An 11,622-nucleotide genomic window follows, 5' to 3' on the forward strand; every position below is an offset into this window, starting at 1 on the left:
AAAAAGAAAAGAGAACCATGCAGTTGCAGAAGAAATGATGCGTATGGGCATTGGGCAATGATCGGACGGTGAGAAAGGAAGGTAGAATGGGACCCAAAGTGACCCATCAGCCACGTTAAATTGCCGAAAGAAGGGTAATAACAGCAACACCAAATAGTCATTGGTCACTCAGATAGCCACATACATAGCCATCTTGTTCAAGCTGTCAAAACCCTAAACTTTCGAAACTAGCCCACTTGATTTCCATCCTTCACCAATCATCATTGTTCATTATCACACATACAATTGCATGTGATTCGTAGAGTGGTCCATTTCGTGAAACCACTGTGCCACGTTCTCGACTCTAGTATAGAATTTGTGATTGTTCAAATTTCCAACCAAAAATAAAAAAAAAGCTAATGAGATTAACAGCTCCTCAAGCGTCTTTTTCCTTTTTCAATGCTTGATTGAAACTACAAACTGAGATAACTAGGCTCCGCTTGTAGAAAATGAAAGAAAACTATAGGAGTTGTATAATTTCCACACATATATATTTTTGGTATTTAAGTTCAATATAGATTATAAAAGATTTTTGTAACCATGTACTCCCAATATACTTATATAGATCAACAATGGAGTAAAAATGAACATTAAAGAGAAAAAAAGACAAATAGAAATGAGAGAGATCGCGTCAATGTCGAGTATCGATGGCAACAAACGAGAGTTTGGAAAAGCTAAGCTGTCGAAAACACGTGCATAGTATCCAGTTGGCACTTACAAACATTGCATTGTGTCGGCCCAAAAACATTTAACAATACACCCCAACTCGTAGGAACACACATACATTTGTATTATTATGTATTAGCCTCATAAATTTCACTATCAATAAAAATCTTTGGTCCCAAAGCTCTTTTATATGTGCGATCAACTCTTTCATCAGTAGTTAACAATAGACAAAAGCGAGGGAAAGTAAAAGAAGTGCAGAACCATATATTTTACTTCTCTTTCCCACCTTTAAAACCCTAAACCTGTGATTGAGAAGATTTTGGAGGAACTCTACATTGTAAAAATGTTATTGGAATAAATGTTTTAAGACTTTGGAGTGAGGAACTCTACAGCTCGTAAGGAACAACAAAACGCATACATTTTATAGTAGTTTTCTAATAAAATCAATAGGTCCGATGACCTAAGTAACGCCACTAGTTCAAGTTTCACTTGGTACTTGTAATCTTAATATAGAAACATGGGTAAAACAAATTCTATAAGATTTCATATATTATGTACTGAAAAAGATTAGACAACTGTCCGAGTCACAAAAGTTATATAGTGACTCCAACACGTGATATATATTATATATACAGCTTTCGTGTTTTATGGAATAACTGAAACTAGTCCTGGGCAAATGGACCGAACCGAAATTTCGGTTCCGGTTTGAGTATGGTTAGTGGATAATAACCGATTTGATAGTGTTTCAATTATTTATGGATAGGTTATTAACCGAACTGAACCGATATCCATTCGGTTATCCGAATTAAACTGAACTCATATTAAATTTATGTTTTAGCTGAGAATTGAATTTGAGTCCCCTGCAAACTTGAGCGTGCGAAGAAGCCACTGCACCACGTCGAAGTTTTGATATTTCAATACGTTTTAATTTAGATAAAGGTAATAAAAATTAAACTAAAAAACCAAACCAATATCATATATATTTAGACCAAAATACCAAAATATTTTAAATAAATCAAATATCTAGAAATTTTTAGATATATTTGTTAAATTATAATCAAATTTTATTTTAAATAATATTTTTTTTAAAAATAAATTACACTATTTCGGGTATCCAGAATCGAACTGAAAATAACCGAACCCGAACCGAAATAGTAAATTAACCGAATGGATCTTAAACCTCTATATCCAAACTACCCGGAACCGAATGGATATATCCGAAACCAAATGGATATATCCGGAACCGAACCGAAAACCCGAACGCCCAAAACTAATTGAAACCACGCAAATAAATACAAATTAAATTAAACGACCGACATTACTAATACCTTTTTTTCTATTGGATAATGCTTTCTCATTGCAAAAATAATAAGGACAAACAGATCGAGCGTGTGGACATAAGCGATCATTTTCAAAACAACACCTCCCACAATTGTACAAAATTAATAGAAATAAAAATAAATATATAGAGTAAAAGACTCTTACTGATTTAGAATCAAGACTCTATATAAATATGTACCACCCGCACGTTCGTTTGCATCACAACTTCAAAGTGTTGTCATTAAACAAAAAGGCAATGGAAGAGTCGAAGAAATACAAGAGGATGGGAATGAAGCACACGATGAATAATAAGAAGAAGAACAACAACAAAACGAGTCATGGATCCGGGTTGCTCCAAATGAAGGTGAGGAGGCTCCAAATACTGATACCGGGAGGGGTAAGATGCAACCACCCGGATCTTCTTTTATTAAAGACCGTTGATTATATTGTGCAATTGAAGTTGAAGCTAAAGGTCCTTAAAGCACTCTCCGATATGTATTCTCTTTGAAGATCGTAAAAATGACATTCTTCTTCTTCTCGATCGTCCTCGGTAATATATAGCTATGTTGTCAAAAAATTTAATATTCCGTTTATGGATTTATCATCTGTAGACTTGCTTTGTCGTTTTTATTACCGTCTTTGATATAGTTGTGTCAGTGTTTATATGTGAATCCGACAATTAGTTGGAAATTTGACTAATCTGATATCCGACAATTAGTCTCTTTGACCAAACAAAAAAAAAACATAAGGTTATTGTAATTAAGTATATGTATATGGTTCTAGGAGAAGAAAAACATTCGCCCATAAGTAAAAATTAAGGAAAATCCTCTTTCAAATAAAAAAATATGGTTTCAAGTGATGACACAAATCATAATAAAATTTGCAATGTTATATATAACTATAAAAAAAATCAGGCTATAACGACGTAATTATAACTTATTATTGTTTCAAAGTGCGGGATGATTAGGCAAAGAAACGAAACTAACTTACTGATTTTGAAGAAATTGAAGTTCTTCGATCTTGATTTTGAAGTTCTTCGTTTTTTTAAGCTTCTCATTTTGATATTGATTCATTAATCTTCGTTAAAATTTAGAATTTATTTATTTATTGATCCGCATCATTCATCTCTTCAAGGTATTTTTTATTGGGTTTGTCACTAGCTTAGATTATATATAGATTTATGGTATCGAACAGAGGATGGTGAAGATATAAGCCATGTATAAACCTATGATTTTAGAACAAAGTTGAAGTGAAACTCCAACTTTACGTATAAAACTATGATTTTAGAACTGTTTTTCAAACAAGGCAAAAGAAGAGTAATATTAGGAGTCGAAAATAGTTGTTCGAAAATTTTGAATCCTTTTGACTCTATAGAAACATCAATATTAATTGAAATGCAGCTATAACAATAGATAAATAATACCATTAGAGGGACAAAGATGAAAACATAAAGGCCCAAGAAAATAAATTTATAAAATAAAATAAAAAGGAGGTGCAATTAAAGAATTATAATCAAGTTTCCACTCCAAAACGTTGTTTAATAATATTACTCATTTCAAGTTTACACTTTCCTATGTGGCAACACACAACTACACAAGTCAGTTTCTTAGTATATATAACTTCAAACAAAAACGAAAGCAAAGACATATACAGAAACCAAAGTTTCAAATTTATAAATGGCTTCAAGTATACTCATCCGCACCTTGCAAACAAAACAAAAGCAGGAATAGATGAACAAACTTTTTAGAAGTTTGAGTGCGACCAAAAAATAATATGACCTTCATAAAAGCAGCTCATGTAGGAGCTATAAAAACGAAGATAGGATAATCGGACTTGATTAATCAAAATAGGAAAATGAAAAGCTATATATCAAAGAGTATAAACGCATAAACAAGGTTGACAAAAGAAAAATGACAAGCCAATTGATTTCACCTAACTCCAATCTTGTCTCTATCTTCTTCTCCTTGTCCCTTCTGATCAGTCTGATTCTGAATCTGATGGTCCCATATATTCTGCCTTCTCCAATGGAGGATGTACTGATTTGAGTAGTTTATGTCGTTAACGTCAAGATCCTCTACGTGGTTTAGAAAAGTGAGAACGCTACAACAGTTCTTAACTTCTTCACCAAAACATTGGATCTCAACAGGTTGGAGAGTGTTCCTTTTCGGGATTGAAGTGCAAAACATAAAACGGTTCTTTAGGTGTATACTTGTACATCGAAAAAACTATTTCACCGGAAGCGGTCGCTCCAACGACGGAAACGTGATGACAGAAGAATTTATCAGCGCTCAAGTGTAGGTATATTTTGACCATTTCTTTTTCTCAAGATCCTCTACAACCCACAGTTCCAACTCATTAATGGGCTTAGTGTCGTCATCTGTGTAGTCGTCATCATCATCCCAATAAATCATTGCTAATTTGCCCTTGTAGTTTATCAATTGATTACAAAAAAATTCTACGTTGATAAAGGTGAATTTCTCGGACCTAAGATCGAAGCAAACTATCACATTATCAGATGTTATAACGTGATCATCATATCTCCATCTCCAAATGTAAGAATTTTATGATGACCAGGACCAAATGGATAAGCCATGGACAATGCCTTATGTTGTTTGTCAATCGGGTCAAACCCAAAAAAGCTATAAGCCCTTCTGTAAGTATACCGATTAGGTAAGATCGCATACCGTCCTATGATGGGGTTACATTTCACAGGTCTAGCTTCGTATCGATCACCATACATATAGAGCAAGCCAGAGGCGTAGCCACATGAAAATTTTCTTATGTCAGCACAATAAGAGATCTTTAGATCTTTTGGAGAGAACTTCACATGAAATTCGGCGTCTGCTACAAGAGTCGACGACGACTGAGGTGACGAGAAGAAGCTCCACACACCGTTTTCGTGGATGGCGAATAAGAGACGCTGCTTAGCCGAGGATCTGGTCATGAACAGCTCCTTGAAATATGGACTACCCAACATTGAATCCCATAGCTTCGATACGCAATGAAACCTCGCGACTGACTTTGAAGGCAATCTCGACAAGATCTCCAGTATGAGATAATTAATCAGTGATATGGGAGATGATGACTTCTTCATTGTATGCGATCAAACGAAGAAAGAGAGATGATAAAAACATATTAAGACCTAGAGAACCCTAGCTAATACTATCTACAAAAGAAACTTGTTAATGGGCTTATTTAACGTCGGTAATAAGTTTCTTTATTCTAACTGTAGTTTTCTTGTTAAAATTTTAAAAAAATGAAATTTTTTTATTTTGAAACAATTTTTAATAATAAAAAGTTATTTCTTTTAAGGAAAGAGGCATTTTTAAAGAAAACCTTTCCAAATTTTGGTTTAATCACATTGCATATCAGTGAGTTTATTGTGGAGATTTGCAGTTTTATTGTGCATTGCCAATAAAAGTTACTATCAGTACATATGTCATATACTGATTTTGATAATCGTTAGGCTACGAAGTCACATAAGATAAGTTCAAGACACAATACTTAAGACAACACTAACTAATAAACACAAAAGTTTCTTTTACTAAGTACTCCGTAGCATCCAAGACAGTACCCCTCATATACATTCATCCATCATCAGTGAGTCTCCTCTTAGGGGTTGAAAGACAACGAAAAGCAGCTCGTTTGGTTTAAACCTCACTATAGATAAACCAAATTCCAGGATTTCTTCCCAAAGCTCGTGATGGATCTTGAACATTGTCTTCTCCTCCGGCATATGATCCTTTGCAAAAGAACCCGGGATCCTCTGAAACACACACACAAAAATACATATTTTTGATTCATATCAGTTTTTTTGTAAAAAACCAATGCCTTATACATGGACTCTTGGTTTTTCTTATCTTTACCAGGTATATGAGATATATGCTTTCTTGAATAAGATGGTGAATTCTGCAACCAAAGACGAAGAGGCAGCTGCAGAATCCCTCCTGGCCCTAACCACTTTCTCACTTCTCTTGGAGTTTTGGGTTTCCTCAGCTTTCTTCTTCCCAAAGCTGAGCTTCGTTTTGTACTTTTATCCTCCATTTGATTCAGCTTCTCTTGTTGGGCCACGATTACTCAACTCAGGAGACACCACCTCTTCCTTCTTGACATCATTGTAGGCGCTACCTCTTCTTTGTTCTGTTTTTATCCGACCTGTTTTATCATCAAAAGTAAAAGAATTATTTGATGTCTTAATATGGTTCACTGTTTCATAGTCAGAAAAGCAAATCTTACTAGAAGAAGCCAAGGATGCTCTGGACTGTGAAGGTTGGAGCATCTCCTTGCCGTCTTATTTGAAGATGCTAACAGTGAAACTCATGTTTCCATTGTGAGTGAATGTAAGAAATTCACTGTGTCCCAAGGCATTGTCCTTCACAAACTTCTCCCAACCAGACTTCTCCATGAAGTAGAATCTCGGGTTTTTGGATATTGCTACTTCCCAAGAGCGTCCCCAATGTGTTCTTATCTTCATCTTAAATGAGAGCTCTTTGTCAGAGAAGCTTCTCACAAAGTCATGAGGAAATGCTCGCTTGGTTTTTTGTAACTACAATGAAACATCAGTGAACTTGTTATTACATCTCATCAAGTATTTGAGTCTAAAGTTTCAAAATTTTACCATGAACCATTACATACAAATGAAAATCTAACAAGACAATTGTAACGAACAGAGGACAAATCTCATTCAGATCAAGAAACAATGCCGAATATTACAAAGCATAGATCCACTCATTCAGACAGAGATGTAAGGGAAGCAACAAAGTGACAAGAATCAATGAGTTATTTTAGACCTATGTTGCACTGAAACGGATACGGGAACAGGAATCGGGTAGGGAAACGGGGACGGAAAACGGCAAAGTAAAAACTAATAGATACGGGTGCGGCATGAGCACTTCAATAACATAAGAAAATTATAAATATAAGTCTCAACATAAATATAATAATTATAACTATAAGTCTCAAAAAAATAGTCTTAAATAACAATCAAAAACATATCAAGAGAAAATTAGAAGAGGTGAACTGGTGAAGATTGAAGAATATAAGGCACTAGACAAGGGCGCAGGGCAGTGAATAGTCTTAAATCTAGTACACGTGAACGTGAAGAGATCAAGAGAAAACTAGAAGAGGTGAACTGGTGAAGATGGAAGAATATAAGACACTAGACAGACAGGCAGAGCCGGTGCTGAGATTTTGGTGGCTGCAAGCCAAAAAAAAGAAAATGCCTATTTTTAAAAAAAAAAGAAAAATGTAAAAAATGAACCATGTGTGGTTCGAAACTGTGACCTGGTCCTTTTACTAGAAGTATGTTTCCAGTAGAACTAATGACTCTTTCATAAAAATTAGACTGATTAAATACATATTATTTTGGCGGCCGCAAGCACCAGCTTGGCTTGCTTGTAACTTTGGCCGGCTCTGCACACAAGGGCACAATGCAGTGAATCGTTTATATAAAAGCCTTATACCCTAGAATATGCCCTTTAATTCCTCTTTTTTGTTTGAGTTTTTTTTTTATAAAAAATAGTTAAATTGCCTATTCTAAAAAGGGGGCACTTAAATTATCTTAGAAATGACTTGGAGACGTTCCCGTATCTGTTTACCCCGTTTCCTGTTTTTGGTTGCCGTCTCTGATTTCTCTTAAACGGCAGAGAAACGTTTCAGTTCTGTCCCCGTCAGGTATCCGTCCCCAAAACGAATCCGGGGTGGGAGACGACTGTCCGTAGGTGAACTGGTGAAGAGATTCTACTAGACCCACTGTTACAGAGAACCAAAAGTTTCAGCCTTTTCAAACTTAGCTAACAAGATTCAACATTTAAGACAAGACCCATTGCTACAGAGAACCAAAAGTTTCAACTTTTCCATACTAAGCTTGCAATAAATCACCAAATTTACGAACTAAGAAGAGTTTAGAACATTGTTACCATGTTTTCGGAAGCAACATTCTACACTCTGAACAGCCTTGAAGATATTAGATTGTGGGCTTCCAACTCAAAACCAATTGGCAATGAGTGGAGAGGCCCATATATTATATATACCACTTAAGATTCTACTCAGCTTCCAATGTGGGATATTGTATCCCTAATAGAAGAAGCCTTCATTCTTGCGTTCTTGTAAGCACCGAAGGTAATCAGCGTTCCTAGCCATTTCTCTGATTCAAGGAAGGTCACACTCACACACAAGCTTTGTTCCTTCAACCTCTTCTCGTGTCTCTCACACTCTCTTTCTCTTTGTTTTGTAATGAGCAGAGCAAGTATTCTTGAATTTTCTGCGAGAATTTGTCATGGAACTAATTCAGTCAAAGTAGTTAAAACTAGAGCTGAAAAATAAGTACAATGTGACATCATGTGATTTTTGTATATCACACATAACTCTAATGTGCTTTAAATTATGAAGAAAATGTTATTATTATCCAATTAAAACCAAGGAGTAGTTGGAAACTCTTTTATAAAGTTCTCATTTTTTTTTTTGTGAAGTGACTTTAGTGCAGTGGCCAGAGGTAAGTCTTTAATGCACAAGGCACCATCACACCAGGGATCGAATCTCGCTCCCTACGAATGTAGAGATTAGGCTAATGGGTCGGCATGTAGTGGCCTAATGGTTGACAAAAAAAAAATTCTCATTTTTTGTAAGTATTTACATCAAATGTCACTGGTCTTTTAAGACTATTTTAAAATTTCACATTAAAGGTCAAAATGAGAAATTAACCAAAAAAAATAAACAATTACTATTAGTTTCCAAAAATATTAATAATACACTTTCTCTATCTTACTAATTATGAATGAAACTATTAATTAAGTTTTTAAAAATTGAAAACTAATCAAAAATACAAAACAAAGATTGAATATTATACCATATGATCCCTACTATTAAAAGAGAAGTAGTTTAACAAACTAACCTTTGTTTTGTAAGAAATTACATCCAAATGCCATTGTAGTTATGACAAATTTAATCAATTTAAAAAATGGAAAAAACGACATTAAATAAATTAATAATAATAACTATTTTAAAAAGAGTAACAACTAGATTCATATCTTAGTTTTAATTTTCTTAAACGAAATCAAATAAATAAATTAATAATAACCATATTTTAGGAATTCCCTTAAAGTTGTTACCATAATAATCAAACTATTAAATTTAAATTGTGGATATGTAAACTAATTTGATTTGGTTTTATATTTTGAGATATATTTCCGGCAAATCAATTTAACACAATTAAGGATGTGGTCCCTACTTTAAAACAGTTGGATATACAATTATATTTAATATTCTTTAAAAATAAAATCGTGAGCATTTAATGTTTAAATGAAGAGAATATCAGCATATATCTGTTTTCCTTTTCAGAAATCGTAATCAACTTAATATTTTCTAAATTTTTATTATTTCAGAAATTTTAGGAAACAATAACAAACTATTTAATTCCCAAAACCTAATTTAGATAACACAATATTCCCTATAAATATAATACTATACTCATCCGATTACTTCATATATTTTTTTTGTTCTGAATTATGATGGTTGTTTTTTCTTTTTTTTCTTAATCCATATAATCCTAAATTTCTTCTGATTTGTTTTAGTCCAATATAAAAATAGAAAATGATATATGTGTGTTTCTTCTTTTTACAGCCAGCTCTGTTTTGAGTTTTAGTTTTAATGTTTCGTTCGACCAAATAAATGGAAGTTGCTTTCTTTTAATAATTTATCTTTACATGGAAAAAAATTCTCATCAGTTTTCTATAATTTTGAGAAGCTAAGTTATACCTTTAAGATGAAATGTTTATCTTTTCTTTTCAAGGGGTTTTCAATATAAAAAATGTTGTGATGTCTCAAGTTCGAGCCACTATAACGTCTAATTTTTTTCCCCTTTTATTATTCTGCTATAAATTACTGTAATATTAAAAAAGATATTATACATTAATTTAATATTTTCTATTATTTCTCTATTTGTTGGAAAAAACAAAAAATGTAAACTATAATATAAATCTTCATACTATATAAGATTATACCAAATTTTAAGCTGTATTTTTAACGCAAATTATTTGATTGCATGTCTTATAATTATGGTGTTAATTGGTATAAAATTATATCATATAATTATGAGATTTATTAAATAACAAACAAACTTGGTTACCAAGTATTATAACAAATGTGATCTTTGACATATTTAAAGTATATATTACGGGAGGAATAAATTTACTATATTACTGGAAGTATAAATTACTAAATTATGTTTTATTTAAAATATACTAAAATAATACTTACTTACTAGATTTTTAATTAATAAATTTTGATATCTTTAAAATAAATTATTTCTTAATTACTTCCCATACTAAATTTCAAAAATAATCTTGCAGTTTCCATAATTCTCGAACATTTAAATTAAATCGGATTAATTTTCTTAAATTTGGTAACAAATTTTTTTAAAAATCAATGATATTTTTAAATTAATACTAATATAATCCTTTTTATCATCAATCTCACTTTTTAATCAAATTCAAATTTTTGAATTCGATTTTTGATTTGTACTAATCTGATAATCAAAAATCTTTGAATATAGACTAATAATTAATATAGAAAGCTGATCTTTAGCAAATTCAAATTATTAACTTTAATAATTATAATTTATTAATTCAAATATTTTTCCACAAGTTTAGCAATACATAAAATAGAAATTAAATATATTTCATTCAATAATAAATGTTACCACCATTAGCAGCTATATTAACAAAACCATTCCTTAAAATTAGTTATCAAAATCATAAATCTCTACAAAAAAAAAGAGGAGAATTTGTTAAAAATATCCTTTTTGATATACACTCTTCAAAAATACCTCATTTTTTGGCCATTTTTAATTTTGCCCTCATTTAATTTTTAATGACCATTTTACCCTTACATAAAAATATTTTATTCAATAAAAATAAAAACAAAATTTTCCGCCAAAAAAATTTCTGACATATTTTTCCGCCAAAAGAATTTCGAAAAAAATTCCCGCCAAAAAAAATATACAAGGTTTTTAAAAGGTTTTATTAGGTAGAAACCTTACAAAAACCTTATAAACACCTTGTAAACGTTTTTACAAGATTTTTAAAAGAGTTTTAAAAGATTTTTAAAACACCCTTGTAAACGCTTTTACAAGGTTTTTATTAGGTTTTCAAAATGTTTGTTAAAAGGTTTTCAAAATGTTTTTTAAAAGGTTTTTAAAAGATTTTTAAACAACTTGTAAATGCTTTCACAAGGTTTTTACTTTTAAAAGCGTTTACAATGTTTTATAAGGTATAAATTTCAAAAATTTAGGCAGAATTTTTTTGATTTTGGCGGAAAAAAATATTTTTTGACGGAAAAGTTTTCGATTTTGGCGGGAAAAAATAATTTTTGGCGGGAAAAGTTTTTGATTTTGGTGACTGTACATTTTTGTTGTCATTCAAAGAAAGGGTAATTTGGCCATTTTGTTAATAAAGAAGGGTAGTTTTAAAAATGGTCAACATAGAAAGGTATATTTAAAAAGTGACATAGAAAATGGGGTATTTTTGAGAATGCCCCAAAAAAGAAGGAAAAAAACCAATTTCATCATAAATGTACCGGATCTTCAGCGTCTATCAACTA

General features: G+C 31.9%; 1 protein-coding gene and 2 pseudogenes across 1 annotated transcript; 1 reads left to right on the forward strand and 2 right to left on the reverse strand.

Annotated features, from left to right (window-relative positions):
- Positions 1-2,218: 2,218 nt before the first annotated feature.
- On the forward strand, positions 2,219-2,724 carry LOC109125650 (uncharacterized). Its single transcript, XM_019227732.2, has one exon. It carries the CDS (start codon positions 2,219-2,221, stop codon positions 2,531-2,533), a length of 315 nt encoding a protein of 104 aa, XP_019083277.2. The 3' UTR covers positions 2,534-2,724.
- Positions 2,725-4,002: 1,278 nt separating this feature from the next.
- On the reverse strand, positions 4,003-5,121 carry LOC104704799 (F-box protein At2g15640 pseudogene; annotated as a pseudogene).
- A 564-nt stretch (positions 5,122-5,685) lies between these two features.
- LOC104704800 (B3 domain-containing protein At2g16210-like) lies at positions 5,686-8,166 on the reverse strand (annotated as a pseudogene).
- Between the last annotated feature and the right edge of the window lie 3,456 nt (positions 8,167-11,622).

The sequence above is a fragment of the Camelina sativa genome, chromosome 7, assembly GCF_030686135.1.
Source record: "Camelina sativa cultivar CO46 ecotype springtype chromosome 7, ASM3068613v1".
NCBI classification, from domain to species: Eukaryota; Viridiplantae; Streptophyta; class Magnoliopsida; order Brassicales; family Brassicaceae; genus Camelina; species Camelina sativa.

Coding starts and splice junctions, on each gene's coding strand:
- LOC109125650 (XM_019227732.2), top strand. CDS start 2,219: ATGTACCACCCGCACGTTCGTTTGCATCACAACTTCAAAGTGTTGTCA.